General features: G+C 49.8%; 1 protein-coding gene across 4 annotated transcripts in view; it reads left to right on the forward strand.

The window, feature by feature from the left end:
- The window catches only part of RNF181 (ring finger protein 181), a 63,631-nt gene that overhangs the window by 11,769 nt on the left and 28,655 nt on the right, over positions 1 to 23,207 (forward strand). The window contains exons 1-2 of one of the 4 annotated variants that reach the window (XM_075346238.1): positions 445 to 677; positions 8,759 to 8,854. In XM_075346238.1, coding sequence (XP_075202353.1) covers positions 577 to 677; positions 8,759 to 8,854 — 197 coding nt within the window. In that variant the 5' untranslated portion in view covers positions 445 to 576. Of the gene's footprint in view, positions 1 to 444; positions 678 to 8,758; positions 8,855 to 23,207 lie in introns of those variants that run through there. The other 3 variants (XM_075346240.1, XM_075346239.1, XM_075346241.1) reach the window with 3 other exon arrangements.

Genomic DNA, 23,207 nt, shown 5'->3' on the forward strand with positions numbered 1-23,207 from the left:
CCCTGCCACCGAATATGTTAGTGACCAGATGCCAGCGCTACCTTTGCCAAACGATACCACTACCACCATCAAACTGTGATATAACTAGTACCCTCCATGTTAGGAGCCCATGGCTTCCCCTCATAGCTCATTACAATCCCCATTGCTTAGAATATATGTGCACTGCAGTTTTCAATTGCTAATCTCATTCATACGTATTGAAGAGACAATGCTCCAGCTGCGCATGCTCAGTTCAGCGCCCTTCTCAGTACAGATTTTCAGGTCGGAGAATAGTCTCCTATAAATGAGCCTAAGTGTCACGTGATCCAAACCGCGCCCACACAGGTCACATGACCGGTAAAAGTATGTTTCTCGCGTCTGTCAGAATCCCCGCCTCCTACGAAGTTCATTGGTGGGTAGCAATAAATCTGCTGTTTTGATTGGTTGAAACGCGCAGCGCTGATTGGGCAGGTAAAGAGCTGTGTCACCTGGACTTGCAGGACTTCCTGGATGTGTGCGGGGTCTGTACGAGCGGGTATGTGACGTCACCGCCCGGCGCCACCACTGCCTGTAATATCACAGGTACGTGCGGGGCTTATGGCTTACATTCAGGATCCTAGGAAAGCTGAACCCTCCGGTAGGTTCAATAATAGCATTGATGGTGGTCACCCAGCTTTCCCAAAATCGGATCCCTGGAGGTAAAAGTTAAAAAAAAAAAATCATCTTAAAGGGATATTCTAGGATTTAACCCCTTTAGGACAGGGCTATTTACCACTTTTAATCTTTATTCTTTCCTCTCTCTTTCAAGAGCCATAAGTTTAGTTTCCCGTCCACACCGCCGCATACGAGCTTGTGCTTTTGCGGGACGAGGTGTAGTTTTGACGCTTTACTATATAACGAGAACTGGGAAAATTCCACCAGTGTTTTTTGGGGGTCAGCGGGATATATATAATAAATTTGCGGTTAAAGGGAACCTGTCAGGTGGAAAAATGCTACTACCTGGCAGATATAGGACTAATCTGCAGGTTTATAGCATTCTGTCCCTGCCCGACACCTGCACACTAAACCCTGCTGCTGGGGGGAAAAGAACTTTAATCTTCCGGGCAGCGTTCCGGTTTCAGATGCAGATTCAGTCACTGCTCTGTGTATTGAGGAGAGTGGTGCCTCCTGCACTGACTGACAGCCACTCAGCATTAGAGCCTGCTGTCAGTCACTGTGGGGATCGGTAACAGCCGCCACTCTCATTACACAGAGCCTGAAACGGGACCGCTGCCCGGAGGACTAAACTTAATTTCCTCCCAGCAGCGGGGTTTAGTGTGCAGGTGACGGGCAGGTACAGAATGCTTTTAATGTGCAGATTAACCCCTTATCTGCCAGGTTAATAGCATTTTTCCACCTGATTGGTTCCCTAAAAAAAAAGATGTTAGAACTTTGTAAAAAGAAAAAAGGTCATTTTCTGAGACCCAGACTTTTTTTTTTTTTTTTTTTTTTTTTTTTATTTTTCCATTGATCGAGCTTTGAGTTTTTTTTTTTTTTTTCTTTATCGTTCCTTTGGGAGACCCAGATCATGGGTTTTTAGCTTCTGCCTCTGGAGGACACACAAAGTACTACACTTAAAAGTGTAGCTCCTCCCTCTGAGCTTATACACCCCCTGGTATCCAGTCCTAGCCAGTCTATCGCTTTGTGTTCAGGAGGCATACATCCACACATCTGATTTGTTTGACTTTTGGAAAGAGTTTGAAGTAAAGCGGGTCCATGTCTGGACTCCCGGCATGTCCCTTCTCACCCCACTGTGTCGGCGGTGTTGTTAAGGTTGATTTACAAGGCTGCAGCCTTACATGCCGCGCTCCTTCACCATCCCTTCTGGGCTCTGGCTTGAAGTGGGAGCCAGCACGGTCTCCATCCACAGCCCCTTGAGGATTCTGTTGGACCGGAGCACTCATCCCCAGGGACATGGCCCTGCGTCTCAGCAGCTAAGTACCTGAGACGTTTATGTTGGGGGTCCCGGTTCTTTATTGTAAGGGGAGAGTATGCTGTATGTGATTGTTTTAACTTTTCCGGCGGGTTCTCTAGCTTTTGCCTGAGAACCGCGCCGATGGTGCCTGCTTGTCGGCCTCGCCGCTTAAATTTAGGTCCCGGCTTCGCCGGAGGCCTAGTTTTGTTTTCCTGCCCTCGCATGTCACTCATGCAGAGGGACAGGTTCGGCTCCTCCCGGCGGCCGTTCTACACAGGGGAGGGACACTCCCCACTGCTGGGGCGTCCCTCCTTCCCTGCAGGTCTCTATAGCCCTCCAGTTCCCGCTCTTTTATAGGAACGCCCCCTAGTTTCTCAGGCAGAGTTCACTCTGCTCTGGGACATCCTGCATTCTGCATCTCTGCTGAGGTGCTGCGACTGGGGGACCGGGCTTCGGGATCTGGAGGGCACATAACACCGCGCTCAGCGGTCTGGTAAGCCACAGCCGGTCTCCGGTTGTGGACCTCTGTATATTCTTCCTGGAGTTCATTCTCTGCAAAGCCCCCACTCCAGCAGCATGTCTCACACAAGGAGCAAGGCTCCAAAGCTTTATGTTGCATGCACTGCATGTAGGCTCCTGCTGCCTGAGCCGAGCATTTATCCACACTGTGATGGTTGCTCTAACTTGGCGGTGCCACAGCCTGGAGTCTCACCCCCGGTGGTCTCTCGGGCTGCTGCTGCACCTGTGACTGAACCCCCGGCCTGGGTAGAGTCCTTTTCTAGGTCCATATCCCAGTCACTTGCTGAGTCCATGGGACTTTTGTCCAGGACTTTGATGAATATGCATCAGCCCCCCTCACAGGGTGCCTCTAATACTCTTGACAGAGGACTCCTATCCTCTGACCTCCGTCCATCAGAGCTCACGGAGGATTCATCATCTGATCCCAGACCCCATCCTTCTAAGAGAAGGCGCAGGGTTTCCTCCCCCTCCCCATCCCACGGCTCTGTCTCAAGATGAGGAGGATGCCCTCACTGGGGGCTCGGAGGCTATGTATCCCTTCGATTTCTCTGAGGGTGACTCAGATCTTAGTGATTTGATTGCTTCTATTAATTCTGTGAGGGATCTCAATCCGCCAGTGTCAGAGGAGCAACTCTCTTTGGCAGAAAAGCACCAGTTTACCTCGCCTAAGAGAGTGAAGAGTGTGTTCTTTAACCACTCCAGTTTTCAGACCACTGTGACCAAACCCAGGGCCTGCCCTGACAAACGCTTTCCAAAGCGTGGTTCTGATGACCGGTTTCTATTTCCACCTGAGGTGGTCAAGGAGTGGTCTCACTCCCCAAAGGTAGACCCCCCGGTGTCTAGGCTCTCAGCCCGGACCGTTGTGTCGGTGGCTGACTGCACCTCACTTAAGGATTCCACTGACCGTCAGATTGACCTTCTGGCCAAATCTGTGTATGAAGCTGTGGGGGCCGCGTTTTCCCCAACTTTTGCAGCAGTGTGGGCTCTCAAAGCCATCTCTGCTTCTCTAGAGGAGATGCATTCCCTCACCAAGGAATCTATGCCTGAGATGGTTACCTTAACTGCTCAGGCTTCAGCTTTTTCATCTTATGCCATGTCTGCCATGCTAGAGGCTGCTCACCGCACTGCGGTGGCTTCAGCTAATTCTCTTGTTATCCGCAGGATTTTGTGGCTTCGAGAGTGGAAGGCAGATGCTTCTTCCAAGAAGTTTCTTGCTGGGCTCCCTTTTGCTGGTTCACGGCTGTTTGGTGAACAGCTGGATGAAATCATTAAAGAAGCTACTGGCGGGAAGAGTACTTCCATGCCACAAACCAAGACCAGGAAACCTGCCCAGGGTAGGAATCAGTTGAGGTTTCGTTCCTTTCATTCCTCCAACTGGTCATCCTCTAAGCCTTCCGCCTCGTCCGCTAACTCAGCCAAGGATCAGAAATCCAACTGGCGCCCAAAAGCGCGTCCGCAGAAGACCGCAGGAGGTTCTGCCACTAAGGCAGCCTCCTCGTGACTCTGCCCGCTCCAACCACGTCCTTAGTCGGTGGCAGGCTCTCCCACTTTGGCGACGCTTGTTTAAAGCAAGTCTCCGATCAGTGGGTGAGAGACATCATATCTCACGGCTACAGAATAGAATTCTCTTCCAGCCCTCTAAACAGATTTTTTCTCTCAACTCCCCCCTGCTCCAAGGCCGCCGCCTTCTCGCAGGCCGTGGCGTCCTTGCAGGCAAACGGAGTGATTGTCCCAGTTCCCGCTCAGGAACGGTTCAGAGGTTTTTACTCAAATCTCTTCCTAGTTCCAAAAAAGGACGGTACCTTCCGGCCCATCCTGGATCTCAAGCTTCTCAACAAGCATGTTCGGGTGCGACATTTTCGCATGGAGTCCCTGCGATCAGTCATTGCCTCTATGACCCAAGGGGAGTTCCTGGCATCCATCGACATCAGAGATGCCTATCTGCATGTGCCAATTGCAGTTTCACATCAGCGTTGGTTACGTTTTGCGATAGGAGAGGATCATTTCCAACTCGTGGCTCTCCCCCTCGGGTATTCACCAAGGTCATGGCGGCAGTGATTGCGGTCCTGCACCTCCAGGGGTTGGCAGTGCTCCCTTACCTGGACGACCTTCTGGTCAAGGGTCCATCCAGCGCAGACTGTCAGCGGAGTGTTTTGCTCACTCTCGCCACCCTAGCCCAATTCGGGTGGATTGTCAATCTTCACAAATCCACTCTGACTCAGAGTCTCACGTACCTAGGGATGCAGTTCGAGACTTTGCCGGCACTTGTGAAATTGCCCTTAATCAAGCAGCAGTCTCTCCGGCTAGCGGTGCGCTCTCTCCTGGGGCCCCGCCGTTATTCCCTCAGGCGCCTGATGCAGGTGCTGGGTCAAATGGTGGCTTCCATGGAGGCGGTTCCCTTTGCCCAGTTCCATCTGCGTCCTCTGCAGCTGGACATCCTCCGCTGTTGGGACAAGCGGCCTTCCTCCTTACAGAGGTTAGTGGCTCTGTCGCCACGGACCAGGAGCTCTCTTCAGTGGTGGCTTCGACCCCTCTCCCTGTCCCAAGGGCGTTCCTTCCTGGCTCCGTCCTGGGTGATTCTCACCACGGATGCCAGCCTATCCGGCTGGGGAGCGGTACATCTCCACCACAAAGCTCAGGGCACTTGGACTCCGTCCGAGTCAGCCCTTTCAATCAATGTGCTGGAAACCAGAGCTGTGCTTCTAGCTCTCCTAGCCTTTCACCACCTGTTGGCGGGCAGGCACATTCGCAGTCAGACAACGCGACAGCGGTTGCCTACATCAATCACCAAGGCGGGACACGCAGCCGCCTGGCAATGTTGGAGGTCCAACGCATTCTTCAATGGACGGTGGCGAGTGGTCCCTGCACCCGGCAGTGTTTCAGTCAATCTGCCGCAAATGGGTCACTCCGGACGTGGACCTAATGGCATCCCGTCACAACAACAAGGTTCCGGTTTACGTGGCTCGCTCCCACGATCCTCAGGCCTTCGCCGCGGACGCTCTGGTTCAAGACTGGTCCCAGTTTCGTCTGTCCTACGTGTTTCCCTCTCTAGCTCTCTTGCCCAGAGTCCTGCGCAAGATCAGAATGGAGGGCCGTCGAGTCATCCTCATTGCACCGGACTGGCCCAGGCGAGCTTGGTATCCGGACCTGCTCCAACTGTCCGTGGAGATGCTGTGGCATCTTCCGGACCGTCCAGACCTGCTTTCGCAAGGTCCGTTTTTCCGTCCGAATTCTGCGGCACTCAAATTGACGGCGTGGCTCTTGAGTCCTGGATTTTGACGGCTTCTGGTATTCCTCCTGAAGTCATCTCCACTATGACCCGGGCCCGTAAGTCTTCCTCCGTCAAGATCTATCACAGGACTTGGAAAATTTTCCTGTCCTGGTGTCGCTCTTCCGGCCATTCTCCTTGGCCATTCTCGTTGCCGACCCTTCTGTCTTTTTTACAGTCCGGTCTGCAGCTAGGACTGTCCCTTAACTCTCTCAAGGGACAAGTCTCAGCTCTATCAGTGCTGTTCCAGCGGCGTATCGCCCAGCTGGCTCAAATCCGCACCTTCATGCAAGGTGCGTCTCACATCATTCCGCCTTATCGGCGGCCCTTGGATCCCTGGGACCTTAACTTGGTCCTCACGGTATTGCAGAAATCCCCCTTTGAGCCTCTTAGGGAGGTTTCTTTGTTTAGTTTTTCTCAAAAGGTGGCCTTTCTAGTTGCCATAACTTCTCTCAGGAGAGTCTGATTTGGCTGCGCTCTCCTCGGAGTCACCTTTTTTTGTTTTTCATCAAGACAAGGTAGTTCTCCGTCCGACCCCGGACTTTCTTCCTAAGGTGGTCTCTCCCTTCCACCTTAACCAGGATATTTCCTTGCCTTCCTTCTGTCCGGCCCCTGTTCATCGCTTTGAGAAAGCGCTGCATACTCTAGATCTGGTGCGTGCTCTCCGGATTTATGTGGCTCGCACCGCTGCGCTTAGGCGGTGCGCCTCTCTTTTTGTGCTAACCACAGGGCGGCGCAAGGGTCTCTCTGCTTCTAAGCCGACCTTGGCCCGTTGGATTAGATCGACCATTTCGGACGCCTACCAGAGTACTCAGGTGCCTCCCCCGCCGGGGATCAAAGCACACTCGACCAGAGCTGTCGGTGCCTTTTGGGCTTTTAGGCACCAGGCTACGGCTCAACAAGTCTGTCAGGCTGCCACTTGGACTAGCCTGCATACCTTTTCGAAGCACTACCAAGTGCATGCTCATGCTTCGGCAGATGCGAGCTTGGGCAGACGCATCCTTCAGGCGGCTGTCGCCCACTTGTGAAGTTAGGCTCCGCCTACTTCTTAGTTTTTTCTGTTTATTCCCACCCAGGGACAGCTTTGGAACGTCCCATGGTCTCCCAAAGGAACGATAAAGAAAAAGAGAATTTTGTTACTTACCGTAAATTCTTTTTCTTATAGTTCTGTATTGGGAGACCCAGCACCCTCCCTGTTGCCTGTTGGCAATTTTCTTGTTTCGTGTGTTATCACCGGCTGTTGTCGTGGACAGTCTCCGGTTGTTCCGGTTCTTACTCGGTTCTACCTGTGGGTGGCTATTCTCCTTCAGCTTTTGCACTAAACTGGCTGGGACTGGCTACCAGGGGGTGTATAAGCTCAGAGGGAGGAGCTACACTTTTAAGTGTAGTACTTTGTGTGTCCTCCGGAGGCAGAAGCTAAACACTCATGGTCATGGTCTGGGTCTCCCAATACGGAACTATAAGAAAAAGAATTTACGGTAAGTAACAAAATTTTCATTTTTTTTTCTTTTTTATAGGGAGCTTTATTTTTTTTTTTTTTTAGTACTAATTTGTTGTACATACATTTTCGCTTTATATTGTATCTTTAGCGGGTTATATGACTGAAAAGCGGCAATTTTGAGATATATATATATATATATATATATATATATATATATATATATATATATATTATATAATATATAATATAATCTTTTTTTTATTATTTATACATATATATATTTTTTTTTTTATTAAAAAGTGAAGCTACAGATAGAGCAATTAAAATTCACCAGAGAATGGACACTGCAATAAGGGGCCTCAGTATTTCCCTGCCCAGGTCACAGAAGCTCCTGCATTACAGGATGAAGGGGCCTTCATGATAAAGATGGAGGAAACGTGGGTGGAAAATACTGATGAGAACCACTCACAGCCTACCATTTCATGGAGGGGGAGATTGCTTAGTATTGAAATTGCACACAAGGCTTGTATAGGGCACTGGTCACACAGATGCAGTGCACAGTGTCTGGCTTACAGCCTGTTAGTGATGTCAATGCTATAAGATCAGGCGAGCTGCTTTTTAAACTAGGGTCTCTGTCTCGGTGGGGCGATGGGCACCAGAATGACCAGTTAAATGCCACCTTTTGGCATCGGTATTTCAAGTACCACTCCAGCGTTTGTTTGTTTTTTTTTTTTTCTTTTTTTTTTCTCCCCAGTGTTGGAGTGATGCTTTACACGTAATCCTCCTGTCTTCTACTCAACTGCCGCCATTTTCACCTTTGTCAGCATCGCTCCGGTGCTGCGGCGCCATCTTGTGATCATAACTGCTGACTGGCCAGATGTTATGTCACAAACTCTAAATTCAAGTCTATGAGAGCCAGTACGAGGCCCTCATAGACTGATATTCACCTGTGACCTCTGGCTCAATGAATCACAAATGGCCAGAGACTGACCAGAGTGATGCTGAAAACGGATGAAGACCCCGGAGGGTGAGTATAAAACTGGGTGCAGGGGTCTTACATTTAAAACGCCACTCCAGTTGTAAAATAAAAAAACAAAACCTTAGAGTGCTTCTTTAAGTGATTAAAAAGCAGCGATCGGAGCTGTTAAACACAGCCGGCAACCTCTCCATGTGCCCACCGTGCCCGCTCCATACACCCCCGCTCTGTTCTAATGCCTATGATCACAAAGGGCTGAAAAATCAGGACCTCAAATGCATTCAAGTTTCTCCAAAAATTCTCCTAATTCTGTTAATTTCTGTTTTTTGAACCATATCACCCAGTGGGGGGCGGGAGGGGGGGTCTACCATATTCAATTTTTATTGAGATTTTTTTTGTTTTCATGTGCAGTGCATTTAGTGATATGTCCACACAGTTTTCTGCTTTCGCCTGTGGTACTGTATATATGAAGTGTATAGCTTTGATGGAAGCCTCCTATGCAGGGCGCTGTATGGACACACCGGCATAATATGGACATTGTCTCTCATAGGAAAAAAATAAGTATGAGCATAGCCTTTGTGTCCGCAGCGTTGACTATCCTTCTCGTTTTCTCTCTTCCAGCGTGTCCTCGATGGCGTCCTACTTTGATGAGCATAACTGTGAGCCCACAGTCCCGGAGGAGCAGTACCGGCAGAATGCCTTGTTAGAGCTGGCCAGGTAAGAAAATACGACATGGTGTAAAGAATGGAACGCAAGGAGAACTTCAGGAGCAGAACAATCTGTATGAGCACTACATGTGCTCGGTTGTGCCTGACCACTCTTTATAAAGTGCTCCACTAATGGTGTGATAGTCAGTGCCGGGGGCTTCACAACACGTAAATGGGCTCTCAAAAAACAAAAGAAACTATCTTTAAAGTACCACATAGGAGAGGTAGCTAATGTGTAAAGACCCTGTCACACACAGAGATAAATCTTTGGCAGATCTGTGGTTGCAGTGAAATCATGGACATATTGTTCCATTTGTACACAGCCACAAACCTGGCACTGATTGTCCACAACACAATTTCACTGCAACCACAGATCTGCCACAGATTTATCTGTGTGTGACAGGGCCTTAAGTTAGAGGCCTTTCAATATGACCAGGGATAAATGCCATGCCAGAAACTCATGTGAATGCTGTTTCAGGGTGTTCATCCCTCATCAGTGTAAAGCAGAATCTGGCTGAGTGCAACATCCTTGAGACAAAGTTGCGGTAATACTGCTGTGTTCTCTGTAAATAGACCTACAGGGTGGCTACCTCTCCTAGGTGGTACTTGTGAGATCATTTCTTTCCTCCTGTGGCAGAGCTAATTTGCATACTTTTTTCCCATGGAGCATTGCCTAACTCTTTAAGGAGAAGCAGGAGTCACCCCCCTTGTTGCCGAAAGGCATCGCACTCAGCCAGCCAGACTTTAATGTCACTAATGAGAGGGAAACATGCCGAAACAGCAGTCTGTTGTTTAAAGATTCAGACATTAACTTTATAGTGCAGATTCATCTAATAAGTTGAACTTACAAGCTCGTGTCTTTAATTGTGTGAAAAAAAACTAGTTTGCAGACTTTCTCAGATGGAGCATTGCCAATAAGACGTTGATTGGAAAATCAGTAATTCCCCCAACTCACACGAGATGAGTCTCATCACTATCTTTGGATGGGCTGTGGGGTCCATCATATTGTGTAGGTGGACTGGGAGTCCATTATTCTATGTGTGGGTTAATCATACTTTTGAGGGGGCTGTGAGGTCTTTCATACTGTGTGGGTAGCTGTGAGGGTCTATCATACTGTAGGGTCCATCCCGCCATACTGTGGGTAGGTGGACTGTGGGGTCTGTCATATTGTGTTGGGGGGGGGGGGTTATGGTGTCAATCATACTGTTGAGGGGACTGTGAAGGTCTATTGTTCTGTGTGTGTTGACAATGGGGTCCATCGTACGTACTGTGCTTGGGTGGGCAGTGGGGTCCTTCGTACTGTGTGTGGGTGGGCAGTGGGGTCCATCCGTCAGACTGTGTGTGGGTGGGCAGTGGGGTCCATCCGTCATACTGTGTGTGTGGGTGGGCAGTGGGGTCCATCCGTCATACTGTGTGTGTGGGTGGGCAGTGGGGTCTATCCGTCATACTGTGTGTGGGTGGGCAGTGGGGTCTATCCGTCATACTGTGTGTGGGTGGGCAGTGGGGTCCATCCGTCATACTGTGTGTTGGCGGTGTTTTTCAAGGTACAAAGGCTGAATAACAGGGGCAGTATGATTTACAATATTTTATACAAAGCAGTACATTATATGGTTTTGATTCGCTGCTACAGGACAGAACACACGTTACAGTAACCCCATCGTAACCTATATTAGCAGTAGACGCCAGTGAATGGACTTCATTCTGCTCAATATTAAGTAGTAAAATTAATAATAATGAGTAGAGCTAAGTTCGGCCTGCTGATTGTCCTCCCAGCCTGGCATTAGGTGGATCGGTGGTCACTGATTAGCATCTGTCTAAGATGGGAACATCACTCTAGGCCCCCTTCACATGTCAGTGATTCTGGTACGTTTCTGCTTTTTTTAAAACGTACCAGAATCACTGACATACGCAGACCCATTATAATCAATGGGTCTGCTCACACATCAGTGATTTTTCACTGAACGTGTCTCCGTGCAGCGTGCACGCGTGTCCGTGATTCTGCACGGAGACAAGTCCATTTTTTTCTGGCATCACTGATGACCCACGGACCCCACTATGGTGTGATCCGTGTGTGATCAGTGAAACACGTACCAGAAAATCACGGACATATTAAATATTCAAAATTTTCAGCTCACCTTGCCTGCGATTCGCTGTGCCTGCTCCGCTCTCGGCAGCTCCTGCCTGGCTCATGAATACTTATGAAGCAGGAACTGCCGACCAGAAAGTAGGTGCTGAGGGCGGACGCTGGAGACCCGAGGAGATCAGCACCATGGACAGCAGCAGTGAAGGCAGGTGAGTAATGTCCATATGCAATCACGGGATCACGGCTCACGGATTGCACATGGACAACCCACGTGTGTCGTGAATCACGGAACACGGAGGGACATGTGCGTGTTTTACACGTCAGTGAAGAATGTCAGTGTTTTTCACTGACGTGTGAAACGGGCCTAATGCAGAGGCTCCCAATCATTTTTTACCTAGAGAGCCACATTCCAGTCTGAGAGAAGGTTGTGAGCCACATCCAGAGCCCACCGAGTACTGACCTCCAGATATTTCACCCATAGTGACACCCAAAGCCCACTTTCCAAAGTGAGCGGTGCCCCCGTGATGTAATTGCGGGTTTGCCGATCACTGCCATGGCAACCTGAGGTCAAACAATCACCTCCAGGTTTTCTTTCTGTGGTGGCCTATAAGACCATGCCAGGACCATGGACTAATTGTCACTTCAAATGTGATGTGGTCAAATGTGAGGGGTTAAAAACAGCCTCCGTTCTTCTACATACACTTGCACACAGTTTTTAAAGGAGCTCAGCAGGGAGGTTGTTTCTAAAATTTTTGAGAATTAACCCCAGATCTTCTGTGGGTGTCGCTGGTAATATCCTTCTGTCTCTTCATGTAATGTCAGACAGATGGGATGATGTGAGATCAGGGCTCTGTGGGGCCGGATCATCACTTCTAAGAATTCCTTGTTCCTATTTACACTGAAGATTGTTCTTAATGACATTGGCTGTATGTCTGGGGTCGGTATCCGGCTGCAGAATAAATTTGGAGATAATGTGATGTCTCCCTGATGGTATAATGTGACGGATAAGTATCTGCCTGTTTCTTTGTCGCTCCATTGGGAGACCCAGACAATTGGGTGTATAGCTTCTGCCTCCGGAGGCCACACAAAGTATTACACTTTAAAAAGTGTAACCCCTCCCCTCTGCCTATACACCCTCCCGTGCATCACGGTCTCATCAGTTTTATGCTTTGTGTTGAAGGAGGCACACATTCACTCAAGCTCCCATTTTAGTCAGCAGCAGCTGCTGATTGTATCGGATGGAAGAAAAGAGGGCCCCCAACAGGGCCCCCGGCATGCTCCCTTCTCACCCCACTAAGTCGGCGGTGCTGTTAAGGTTGAGGTACCCATTGCGGGTACAAAGGCTTGAGCCACATGCCGTTTTTCCTTCCCCATCCCTTAGAGGCTCTGGGAGAAGTGGGATCCTAACCGGTCACCATTCACTGGGACCGGGCTCCCTCCGCAGCCCCTGGGGGAATCTGCCGGACAGGAGACTGGGTATCATCAGGGACAGGCCCTGCATCTAAAAGGTACTCTGTGTCCCCTTGGGGACGGTGCATGGAGCGCCTGTGTCACAGACGCTGCAGCGGCTGCTGTTTTTTTCTGATGACCAGGACTACCGCGCCGACCGCGCCTGTTTGCCGGCCGCGTTATTAAATTTAGTCCCCGGCTTCATGCGGCCTAGTACCATAACTCCCGCCCCCGGGCCTGCCAGTCAGGGGTAAGGGCGGGACGGTCGACTGGACGTCGGCAGTGAGGGCTGGAGCATACTTAGGTGTCCTCCTCCCCCCTCACTGATCACTGTGGGGCACCAGATTCCCGCACTTTATTAGTCACCGCCCACGGCTCCCTCCTCCCCTGAGAGCTCCGGCAGCCATTTTTACAATCACTTCTGCCGGTGGAGGATTTCAGAACGAGCTCTGCAGCTCTGGGAGGCCCAGGCAGGGAATCTGGTGGACACACAACCGCTTTGGGCGGTCGGTAAGCCACACCGGTTACCCGGTGCTGGCCCCCCTAGGGTGCCGAAGTGTGTGTGTGTGTGTGTATGTATGTATATGTGTGTGTGTATATATATATATATATATATATATATATATATATATATATATATATATATATATATATATATATATATATATATATATATATATATATATATATATATATATATATATATATATATATATATATATATATATATATATATATATATATATATATATTAATATAAATTTGTATACATTTTCTCTGTTCGGCCGCATTGTTTTGCTTTTGGCTATATACCCTCAGTGATCACTCTCAGAGGAGACAACAGCATGTCATCCGCAACGAGCAAGGGTGCCAAGACACAGGGTTATTTTGCAACCTGTACCTCTTGTGCGGCTATGTTACCTGCATGTTCCACCTACCCTCACTGTGAGCAATGCTCGGCCCCTGTGGCACTCACTCAGCCGGAGCCTCGGGCACTGGTGGGACCCTCGGCTCAGGTAGAACCGCCGGCTTCCACTGTCCAGGTGGCAGGGACAGAGTTTGCAGTTTTGGCTGAGAAACTCTCTGAGTCGCTTTCACAATCCATGGCTCAGTCTATGGACAGATGGTCTGCTAAGATACTAGAAGCCTTGCAGTCCAGATCGGTACTTACACAGGCCCCGGGCACTGTGAGTTCATCGCCCCCAGGCCCCTCTCTGTCTGCGCAGCAGAGTGCTCCTGGGGTGACATCTAGGTCCCACGGGGAGGACTCCGACACGGACCGCAGTCCCAGACCGGCTAAGCGGGCTCGCTGGGAACCTTCCCCGACTTCATCACGCTGTTCGGGGTCTCAGCTTGAGGACTCTCTGGAGGATGAAGCGGAGGTCGAGCTCAGGGTTCTGATCCTGACGTTGTTCTCAATCTTGATACACCTGAAGGGGACGCCATAGTAAATGACCTTATAGCGTCCATAAACCAGGTGCTAGATCTTTCTCCCCCAACTCCACCTATAGAGGAGTCGGCTTCGCAGCAGGAGAAACACCAGTTTAGGTTTCCCAAACGTACACGGAGTGCGTTTTTCGATCACTCTAACTTCAGAGATGCTGTCCAGAAGCACAGAGCATTTCCGGACAAGCGCTTTACTAAGCGCCTTAATGACACACGTTACCCCTTCCCCCCTGACGTAGTTAAGGGTTGGGCTCAGTGTCCCAAGGTGGATCCTCCAGTCTCTAGACTGGCGGCTAGATCCGTAGTATCAGTGGCAGATGGTTCATCGCTCAAGGATGCCACTGACAGGCAGATAGAGCTCCTGATGAAATCCATCTATGAAGCCATAGGCGCGTCTTTTGCCCCGGCCTTTGCAGCCGTGTGGGCACTCCAAGCTATCTCAGCTTGTCTGTCTGAGATTATTGCGGTCACACGTACCTCTGCTCCGCAAGTTGCGTCTTTGACTTCGCAGGCGTCGGTATTTTCATCCTACGCCATGAATGCCGTCCTGGACTCTGCGAGCCGTACAGCGGTAGCGTCCGCCAATTCGGTGGCAGTCCGCAGGGCCATGTGGCTACGCGAATGGAAGGCAGACTCTGCTTCCAAGAAGTTCTTAACCGGTTTGCCATTTTCTGGCGACCGTTTGTTTGGCGAGCGATTGGATGAAATTATTAAACAATCCAAGGGAAAGGGACTCGTCCTTACCCCAGTCCAAACCAAACAGACCTCAGCAACGAAAAATTCAATCGAGGTTTCGGTCCTTTCGGCCCTCTGCCAGGTCCCAATCCTCCACGTCCAACAGGCCAGAGAAGGGCCAGAGGAACTCTTCGGCATGGCGGTCTAAATCACGTCCTCCAAAGACCGCCGGAGGAACCGTTTCCAAGGCGGCCTCCTCATGACTTTCGGCCTCCCCAAACCGCATCCTCGGTCGGTGGCAGGCTCTCCCGCTTTTGCGACGCCTGGTGGCCACATGTCCAAGACCGATGGGTGAGAGACATTCTGTCTCACGGTTACAGGATAGAGCTCAGCTCTCGTCCTCCGACTCGTTTCTTCAGAACATCTCCGCCCCCCGAGCGAGCCGATGCACTTTTTCAGTTTGTGGCACTGCCTTTCGGCCTGGCGACAGCCCCACGGGTCTTCACCAAGGTCATGGCATCCGTGGTGGCGGTCCTACACTCTCAGGGCCACTCGGTGATCCCTTACTTAGACGATCTCCTAGTCAAGGCACCCTCCCGGGTGGCATGTCAACACAGCCTGACCATTGCTCTGGAGACTCTCCAGAGGTTCGGGTGGATCATCAATTTCCCAAAGTCAAAATTGACACCGACCCAATCACTGACTTCAGGATGGAGTTTTCATACTCTCTCAGCGATAGTCAAGCTTCCGCTGGACAAACAGCGTTCGCTGCAGACAGGGGTGCACTCTCTTCTTCGGGCCCAGTCACACCCCTTGAGGCGCCTCATGCACTTCCTAGGGAAGATGGTGGCAGCAATGGAGGCAGTTCCCTTTGCGCAGTTTCATCTGCGTCCACTTCAATGGGACATTCTCCGCAAATGGGACAGGAGGTCGACGTCCCTAGACAGGAACGTCTCTCTTTCACTGGCAGCCAAAACCTCTCTTCAGTGGTGGCTTCTTCCCACTTCTTTGTCGAAGGGAAAATCCTTCCTGCCCCCATCCTGGGCTGTGGTCACGACGGACGCGAGTCTGTCAGGGTGGGGAGCGGTCTTTCTCCACCACAGGGCTCAGGGAACCTGGACTCCGATAGAGTCCTCCCTTCAGATCAATGTTCTGGAGATAAGGGCAGTGTATCTAGCCCTAAAGGTGTTCCATCGGTGGCTGGAGGGCAGGCAGATCCGCATACAGTCGGACAACGCCACGGCGGTCGCGTACATCAACCACCAGGGCGGCACACGCAGTCGTCAAGCCTTCCAAGAAGTTCGGCGGATTCTGCTGTGGGTGGAAGCCACAGCCTCCACCATCTCTGCAGTTCACATCCCGGGCGTAGAAAACTGGGAAGCAGACTTTCTCAGTCGCCAGGGCATGGACGCAGGGGAATGGTCTCTTCACCCGGATGTGTTCTCAAGAGATCTGTTGCCGCTGGGGAACGCCGGACGTCGACCTCATGGCGTCTCGGCACAACAACAAAGTCCCGGCATTCATGGCACGGTCTCAAGATCACAGAGCTCTGGCGGCGGACGCGTTAGTTCAGGATTGGTCGCAGTTTCGACTGCCTTATGTATTTCCTCCTCTGGCACTGCTGCCCAGAGTGTTATGCAAGATCAGGTCCGACTGCCGCCGCGCCATCCTCGTCGCTCCAGACTGGCCGAGGAGGTCGTGGTACCCGGATCTGTGGCACCTCACGGTGGGTCAACCGTGGGCACTCCTAGACCGACCAGACTTGGTGTCTCAAGGGCCATTTTTCCATCTGAATTCTGCGGCCCTCAACCTGACTGTGTGGCCATTGAGTCCTGGCTCCTAGCGTCCTCAGGGTTATCTCAAGATGTCATTGCCACTATGAGACAGGCCAGGAAACCAACGTCCGCCAAGATCTATCACAGGACTTGGAGGATCTTCTTATCCTGGTGCTCTGATCAGGGTTTTACCCCCTGGCCGTTTGCCTTACCCACTTTTCTTTCTTTCCTTCAATCCGGAATGGACAAGGGTTTGTCTCTCGGCTCTCTCAAGGGACAAGTATCGGCGCTTTCCGTGTTTTTTCAAAAGCGTCTAGCCAGGCTTTCGCAGGTCCGCACGTTCCTGCAGGGAGTTTGCCACATAGTCCCACCTTACAAGCGTCCGCTGGAACCCTGGGATCTTAACAGGGTGCTAACGGCTCTTCAGAAACCACCTTTCGAGCCGCTGCGGGATGTCTCTCTATCACGTCTTTCGCAGAAGGTGGCCTTCCTAGTGGCAGTCACATCACTTCGGAGAGTGTCTGAGCTAGCAGCGCTGTCATGCAAAGCCCCCTTCCTGGTGTTTCACCAGGATAAGGTGGTTCTGCGTCCGGTCCCGGAATTTCTCCCTAAGGTGGTATCCCCTTTCATCTCAATCAGGATATCTCCTTACCTTCTTTTTGCCCTCATCCAGTTCACCAATGTGAAAAGGATTTGCATTTGTTAGATCTCGTGAGAGCACTCCGGCTCTACGTGTCTCGCACGGCGCCCCTGCGCCGTTCTGATGCGCTCTTTGTCCTTGTCGCTGGCCAGCGTAAGGGGTCGCAGGCTTCCAAGTCAACCTTGGCTCGGTGGATCAAGGAACCGATTCTTGAAGCCTACCGTTCTTCTGGGCTTCCGATTCCTTCAGGGCTGAAAGCCCATTCTACCAGAGCCGTGGGTGCATCCTGGGCATTGCGGCACCGGGCTACGGCTCAGCAGGTGTGTCAGGCGGCTACTTGGTCTAGTCTGCACACGTTCACGAAACACTATCAGGTGCATGCCTATGCTTCGGCAGATGCCAGCCTAGGTAGGAGAGTCCTTCAGGCGGCGGTTGCCCACCTGTAAGAGGGGGCCGTTTTTCGGCTCTTTTTATCGAGGTATTCTTTTACCCACCCAGGGACTGCTTTTGGACGTCCCAATTGTCTGGGTCTCCCAATGGAGCGACAAAGAAGAAGGGAATTTTGTTTACTTACCGTAAATTCCTTTTCTTCTAGCTCCTATTGGGAGACCCAGCACCCGCCCCTGTTCCCTTCGGGCTGTTGTTCTTTTGTGTACACATGTTGTTCATGTTGAATTGTTCTTTTGGTTCATGGTTTCAGTTCTCCGAACATCCTTCGGATTGAATTTACCTTAGACCAATTTATAAGTTTCCTCCTTCCTGCTTTTGCACCAAAACTGATGAGCCCGTGATGCACGGGAGGGTGTATAGGCAGAGGGGAGGGGTTACACTTTTTAAAGTGTAATACTTTGTGTGGCCTCCGGAGGCAGAAGCTATACACCCAATTGTCTGGGTCTCCCAATAGGAGCTAGAAGAAAAGGAATTTACGGTAAGTAAACAAAATTCCCTTCATTTCTCACCATTGAGGACCTCATTAATCTTCACCAAATCCCCAACTCCATTCCCTAAAATGCAGCCCCAAACTCTCAAGTCCCTTCCACCATATTTCAGTGTTGCCTACAGACCCTATTATTGTACCGCTCTCCAGCGCTTCGATGACCAAAGTGCTTTATGTTACAGCAAACTAGTTTACATTTTCACTCAGTTCAGAGCCCCTGCTGCCATTTTCGGCACCCCCAGATCTTATATTTTCATGTATACCGTATTTTGCGGACTATAAGATGCACTAGACCATAAGACGCACCTAGGTTTTATAGGACGAAAATAGAAAAAAAAATTTGAAGCAAACAAATGTGGTCATGATGCACTGTTATGCACTGTTATGGGGACAGTGTCCCCCAATTCTATACCAATGTCCTCCATTCTGGGCCCCTTCCAAGTATATGTCCCCCATGCTGGTGTATGTCTTCCATCCTGGGATACAGTGGGTACAGAAAGTATTTAGACCCCTTTAAATTGTTCACTCTTTGTTTCATTGCAGCCATTTGGTAAATTCAAAAGTTCATTTTTTTTCTCATTAATGTACACTCTGCACCCCATCCCCCATCTTGACAGAAAAAAACCCCTGAAATATCACATGGTCATAAGTATTCAACCCTTTGCTCAGACACTCATATTTAGGTCACATGCTGTCCATTTCCTTGTGATCCTCCTTGAGATGGGTCTATTCCTTCATTCCAGCTGTGTTTAATTAAACTGATAGGACTTGATTTGGACAGGTGCACACCTGTCTATATAAGACCTCACAGTGCATGTGAGACCAAAAGAGAATCATGAGGTCAAAGGAACTGCCCAAGGAGCTCAGAGACAGAATTGTGGCAAGGCACAGATCTGGCCAAGGTTACAAAAGAATTTCTGCAGTACTCAAGGTTCCTAAGTGCACAGTGACCTCCATAATCCTTAAATGGTAGAAGTTTGGGACCACCAGAACTCTTCCTAGACCTGGCCGTCCAGCCAAACTGAGCAATCGTGGGAGAAGAGCCTTGGTGAGAGAGGTAGAAGAACCCCAAGATCACTGTGGCTGAGCTACAGAGATTCAGTAGGGAGATGAGAGAAAGTTTCACAAAGTCACTTATCACTGCAGTCGTCCACCAGTCGGGCTTTTATGGCAGAGTGGCCCGACAGAAGCCTCTCCTCAGTGCAAGAGATATGAAAGCCCGCATAGAGTTTGCAGAAAAACACATGAAGGACTCCCAGACTATGAGAAATAAGATTCTCTGGTCTGATGAGACGAAGCTAGAACTTTTTGGTATTAATTCTAAGGAGTATGTGTGGAGAAAACCAGACACTGCTCATCACCTGCCCAATACAATCCCAACAGTGAAACCTGGTGGTGTCGACATCATGCTATGAGGGTGTTTTTCATCTGCAGGGACAGTACAACTGGTTGCAATTGAAGAAAAGATGAATGTGGCCAAGTACAGAGATATCCTGGAAGAAAACCTCTTCCAGAGTGCTCTGGATCTCAGACTTGGCCGAAGGTTCACCTTCCAACAAGACAATGACCCTAATCACACAGCTAAAATAACAAAGCAGTGGCTTCAGAACAACTCTGTGACCATTCTTGACCGGCCCAGCCAGAGCCCTGATCTAAACCCAATTGAGCATCTCTGGAGAGACCTGAAAATGGCTGTCCACCAACGTTCACCATCCAACCTGACGAAACTGGAGAGGATCTGTAAGGACTCCAATGAAGGAGTAGAACCATCTCAAGGAGGATCACAAAGAAATGGACAGCATGTGACCTAAATATCAGTATTTGAGCAAAGGATCTGAATACTTATGACCATGTGATATTTCAGTTTTTCTTGTTCATAAATTTGCAAAAATTTCTACATTTCTGTGTTTTTTTTCCCTGTCAAGATGGGGGATGGGGTGCAGAGTGTATATTAATGAGAAAAAAATTAACTTTTTTGAATTTACCAAATGGCTTCAATGAAATAGTGAAAAATGTAAAGGGGTCTGAATACTTTCCGTACCCACTGTATATGTTCCCCTTCCTTGTTCCATCTTGGTATATATGTCCCCATCCAGGTATATATGGCCCTCATCCTTGCTCCCCATCCTGGCATATATGGCCCTCATCCTTGCTCCCCATCCTGGCATATATGGCCCTCATGCTTGCTCCCCATCCTGGCATATATGGCCCTCATCCTTGCTCCCCATCCTGGCATATATGGCCCTCATCCTTGCTCCCCATACTGGCATATATGGCCCTCATCCTCGCTCCCCATCCTTGCTCATATATGGCCCTCATCCTCGCTCCCCATCCTGGCATATATGGCCCTCAACCTTGCTCCCCATGCTGGCATATATGGCCCTCATCCTTGGTCTCCATCCTGGTATTTATGGCGCTCATCCTTGGTCCTCATCCTGGTATATATGGCCCTCAGCCTTGCTCCCCATCCTGGCATATATGGCCCTCATCCTTGCTCCCCATCCTGGCATATATGGCCCTCAGCCTTGCTCCCCATTCTGGCATATATGGCCCTCAGCCTTGCTCCCCATGCTGGCATATATGGCCCTCAGCCTTGCTCCCCATACTGGCATATATGGCCCTCAGCCTTGCTCCCCATCCTGGTATTTATGGCGCTCATCCTTGGTCCTCATCCTGGTATATATGACTCCCATCCTCTTATGTCTCTTACCCTTGTATATATGCCCCCCATCACATTACAAACATCAAAAAAATAAACAATTCTTCTCATCATCCGTCTGCTCGCTCAGTGCGCGGTTTCCTCTTCTGATGCCGGTAGCTGACTTCAGTGTGTAAGTGACTCAGCAGATGACATCCCTGCCATGCACCCCCAGATACACACCGACTTCAGCTGTTGGAATATTCACTGCTCCCCACACCTGAGATCATGGGCGTGGGCGCAGAGAATATTCATTCTTTTCAATAGTAGACACACATGATCGCCCAACCACTGCAGGAAGCCAGAAGCTGGGTGATCTGATCATGTGTTCTCTCGCTATTAAAGAGAATGAATATTAATATTCACTGCTCCCTTTGCTCTTACTCCAACCCACCACTCGGCGCTAGCTTCAGTCCCGAGAGAGGTGGGGGGATTATAGTCGTGGGGTGCAGTGAATATTTATTAATTTTCTATATGAGCGGGCACACGGGTTCACCCCAGCGTGGGCTCCTGCCTCCTGTGATCTGCTCCTTCACTGCCGCTGCCCCCATCACAGCCGCAGCCAGGTACATCTGGACTATGATGAACCCCCCACTTTCCTCCTAAAATTTAGGAGAAAAAAATGCATCTAGTCCAAAAAATACAGTAGTTGAGTCTCTCCTATGTGAAAGGTATGTTTGTTTCCAATTCCTCCATAACGACCACGTCTGGCCAGACTTCTCCAAACAGTAGATGGGTGTAGCTAAGTCCCACTGGTTCTTTCCAGTTCTGAGCTGTTGGCACTGCTGAACATTTTCTGATTTCAAGTGAAGTAAGCATGAGGTGTCTTTCTTGTACTGCAGTACGTTTCCTTGGCCGACTACTGCATCAAAAGTTCTCAATGGTGCCCATTTCTTGGTGCTTCTTCATAAGATCTTAAACAGGACATCATGAAGCCCACTCTGCTTTGAAATCTTTGCCTGGAAGATACCTGGCTGATGCAGTATAACCACCTTTTGTCTTGATACTGTGCTCAGTCTTGCTATGGAGCATGACCTGTGACATGATAAAAAGAATAGAGTCCTGGAAGTGATGATCCGGCCCCACAGAGCCCTGATAGGAACACCATTGAGTCTGTCTGACATTACATGAAGGATTTGCAGAAGCGACATGCACAGAAGATCAGTGGTTAGTTCTCTGGGATGTTTGGAACAATCTCCCTGCCGAACTCCTTCAAAAACTGTGTGCAAGTGTATCTGTAAGAATTGATGCTGTCTTCCCCGGATTCATTAGTGTTACAAGGTCTCAGGAGTGAAAAGATAAAACATTTACTAAATTGTGAGGGGTAGGGGTGCCCACACTTTTGTAATCTACTGTGTATTTGCTAATTTGCTCTCGGGGATATTACCAGTATGTGGGCTGATTCGTCGTATTAGACTTTCGGCTTTTCCAAGTAATAGACTTGTGTGTTCTGCTTTGTAAACACCGTCTTCCTTTTCTGCTAATTAGAAATTTATTGTTATTCTTAGAGATTTTCCTATTTCTAAAATTCCAAGAAACTTCCTCGTTCTTGACCCGTTACTGTAAATCTCGCTGCTCTGTGGCATTGTTTCCATGTCTGGAGCGCCTTCCTTCCTCTGCAATGTGCGGAGTGTGAGCCATAACACGCATTACCTGATCAGCCTGTATAGACGGCTCTTTACCCTGCTAGGGCCATTGGAAGCCCAGGGCTGCCTTTTTTCGCATATGGTGCCGTTCTTGTCCCCGGGCAGCGTTTGGTATTGTAGCACTAGTTAGCGGTGGAGATCTCCAATACCGGACATGCACCGTGTCGCCCTGGATGATTGATGGCAGATGCTTTCCAATCTCATCCAGCCCATTTTGCATTTATATAAGGCTGCGTTCACACATCCTTTATGCTCACAGCCTGTAGAGCTTCATCGTTTCGTACATACATCTGATCTGATTTGTGTCTCCGGTCTGTGAGGTTCGGAGTTCTTCCTATTCTCATCAGTTTAGTGACACTGCCACTTTAAAGGGAACCGGTCACATGAAAAAAATACTATTAATCTGCAGGTTTATAGCATTCTGCACCTGCCCGGCGCCTGCACATTAAAGGGATCCTGTCACCAGGATTTTCGCCTATAAGCTGCGGCCACCACCAGTGAGCCCTTATATATTGCGTCTTAAAATATTGTATATAAGAGTCCATGCCGCTCTGTAGAACATAGAAATCACCTTTCTTATACTCGTCTAGGGTACGGTTCGGTCCAGTGGATGTTGCGGCTCTCGGTCCGGCGCTTCCTCCATCCTGTCCTCTTGCCGAGCCCAGTGTGCAGGACGCGTCCTAAGTCATCCTTACAGAGTCCACCATTGCGCTCCCGCGCAGGTGCACTTTGATCTTTCCGGCTGAGGGCAGAGCAAAGTACTGTAATGTGCAGGGGCGAGAAAAGGTCAAAGACCGTCCGCGGATGCGCACTACAATACTTTGCCCTGCCCTCAGTCAGGCAGATCAAAGTGCGCATGCGCAAGAGCACAATGGTGGCCTCCGTGTGAATGATGCAGGACACCTCATGCACACGGGGCTGGGCAGGACGGCGATCACACAAGATGGAAGAGACATCAAATAGAGAGTAGCGACACCCATGGGACCGGACCACCCCCTAGGTGAGTATCATAAA

Source organism: Anomaloglossus baeobatrachus, chromosome 4 (assembly GCF_048569485.1).
Source record: "Anomaloglossus baeobatrachus isolate aAnoBae1 chromosome 4, aAnoBae1.hap1, whole genome shotgun sequence".
In the NCBI taxonomy this organism is placed as follows: domain Eukaryota; kingdom Metazoa; phylum Chordata; class Amphibia; order Anura; family Aromobatidae; genus Anomaloglossus; species Anomaloglossus baeobatrachus.